The sequence below is a fragment of the Echinops telfairi genome, unplaced genomic scaffold (assembly GCF_000313985.2).
Source record: "Echinops telfairi isolate 266 unplaced genomic scaffold, ASM31398v2 ScPeMD7_7459;HRSCAF=8497, whole genome shotgun sequence".
Taxonomy (NCBI): domain Eukaryota; kingdom Metazoa; phylum Chordata; class Mammalia; order Afrosoricida; family Tenrecidae; genus Echinops; species Echinops telfairi.
The window spans coordinates 2,855,035-2,856,262 of NW_022111359.1; the positions used below are offsets into that span (position 1 = coordinate 2,855,035).

Here is a 1,228-nt window from a genome sequence, read left to right on the forward strand (position 1 = left end):
AGTCTGACTTAGAGCCGAAGCCTCTGCTAAAACCTGTCCAGCATCCCGGCAGCCTCCACGGGCTGTGCAGGAGGGGCACTGGCCAGCAGTGGAGCCCGAGCCTCCCGCATAGTGGCCCTGGCTAGGGTTTGCAGACACCCTCTCTGTCTCCCAAACCTCCGGCCCGGCAGAGTCCGACCACTGATCCACCACTGCCCCCTGGAGGCCACTTCACTGTTATGGAGTGGATTCTGCCTCCTGGTGACCCTATAGGGCCCGGTGGGTTTCTGAGCTGGTAACCCCTCACTGAAGCAGGCAGCCTCCTCTTTCACCTGAGGAGCAGCTGGTGGGTTCGAACTGCTGGCCTTGTGTTAGCAGCCCAACTCATAACCAGTACGTCCACACCAAGGAGCTCCCTTTGTGTCTCCATATTTGGCGATTTCATGTCAGTGAGATCGAACCGCATTTGTCCTTTACAGGAGCAGAAAGTTTCATCTTGCTCCCAGGTGGGAATGAAGACAACCCCTCCCCCCCTGCTGCACCCTTTGGGGTTCTTTTCCCCTACATTGTTTTAAACCACACATAGAAGAACCAGGGTGGTTCTGGACTGGCTAGCTGACCGCTGTCCCTTGCCGTGTCCTGCAGGGTGACTCTGGGGGTCCCCTGGCCTGCGAGGAGACCCCTGGCGTGTTCTACCTGGCGGGGATCGTGAGCTGGGGCATCGGCTGCGCGCAGGCCAAGAAGCCAGGCGTGTACACGCGCGTCACCAGGCTGAAGGGCTGGATCCTGGAGACCATGGCCGCTACTGCCCTCCCCACGGCTGCCCCCACCTCCACCTCCGGGACACCCCTCACTCCAAGCCGTCCCCTGAGGACCACCACCGGCCTCACAGAGCCGGGAGGGGCCACCAGCAGGGCCACCAGCCCGCCGGCCAGCACCACTGTCCCCGTCACAAACACCACCACCACGAGGCAGACGCCACCTCTGACCACACCCAAGCCCAGCACACACACCCAGCTCTCAGGTACTGAGGGGGTACGGTAACACGCCAGGCAGGGCAGCGGGTGGGGGACTGCGGTTTACGGAGGCTGTATCCCACCCTCCTCCCCGTCTTCTCCCAGTTAGAAGGGCTCCTTGACCTGGCTGAGGGGGAGCTCCTGGAGGCAGGGGCCTCTACGGTGGGTGTCAGTTTCAGCCCCAAACTTGGGGTGGGGGTTGGGGTGTGGTAGGAAAGGAGGTGCCCCAGAAA

General features: G+C 62.2%; 1 protein-coding gene across 1 annotated transcript in view; it reads left to right on the forward strand.

Annotated features, from left to right (window-relative positions):
• The window catches only part of TMPRSS9 (transmembrane serine protease 9), a 76,876-nt gene that overhangs the window by 72,087 nt on the left and 3,561 nt on the right, over positions 1-1,228 (forward strand). Inside the window, exon 10 of the mRNA XM_045300045.1 lies at positions 625-1,019. Coding sequence (XP_045155980.1) covers positions 625-1,019 — 395 coding nt within the window. The remainder of the gene's footprint in view (positions 1-624; positions 1,020-1,228) is intronic.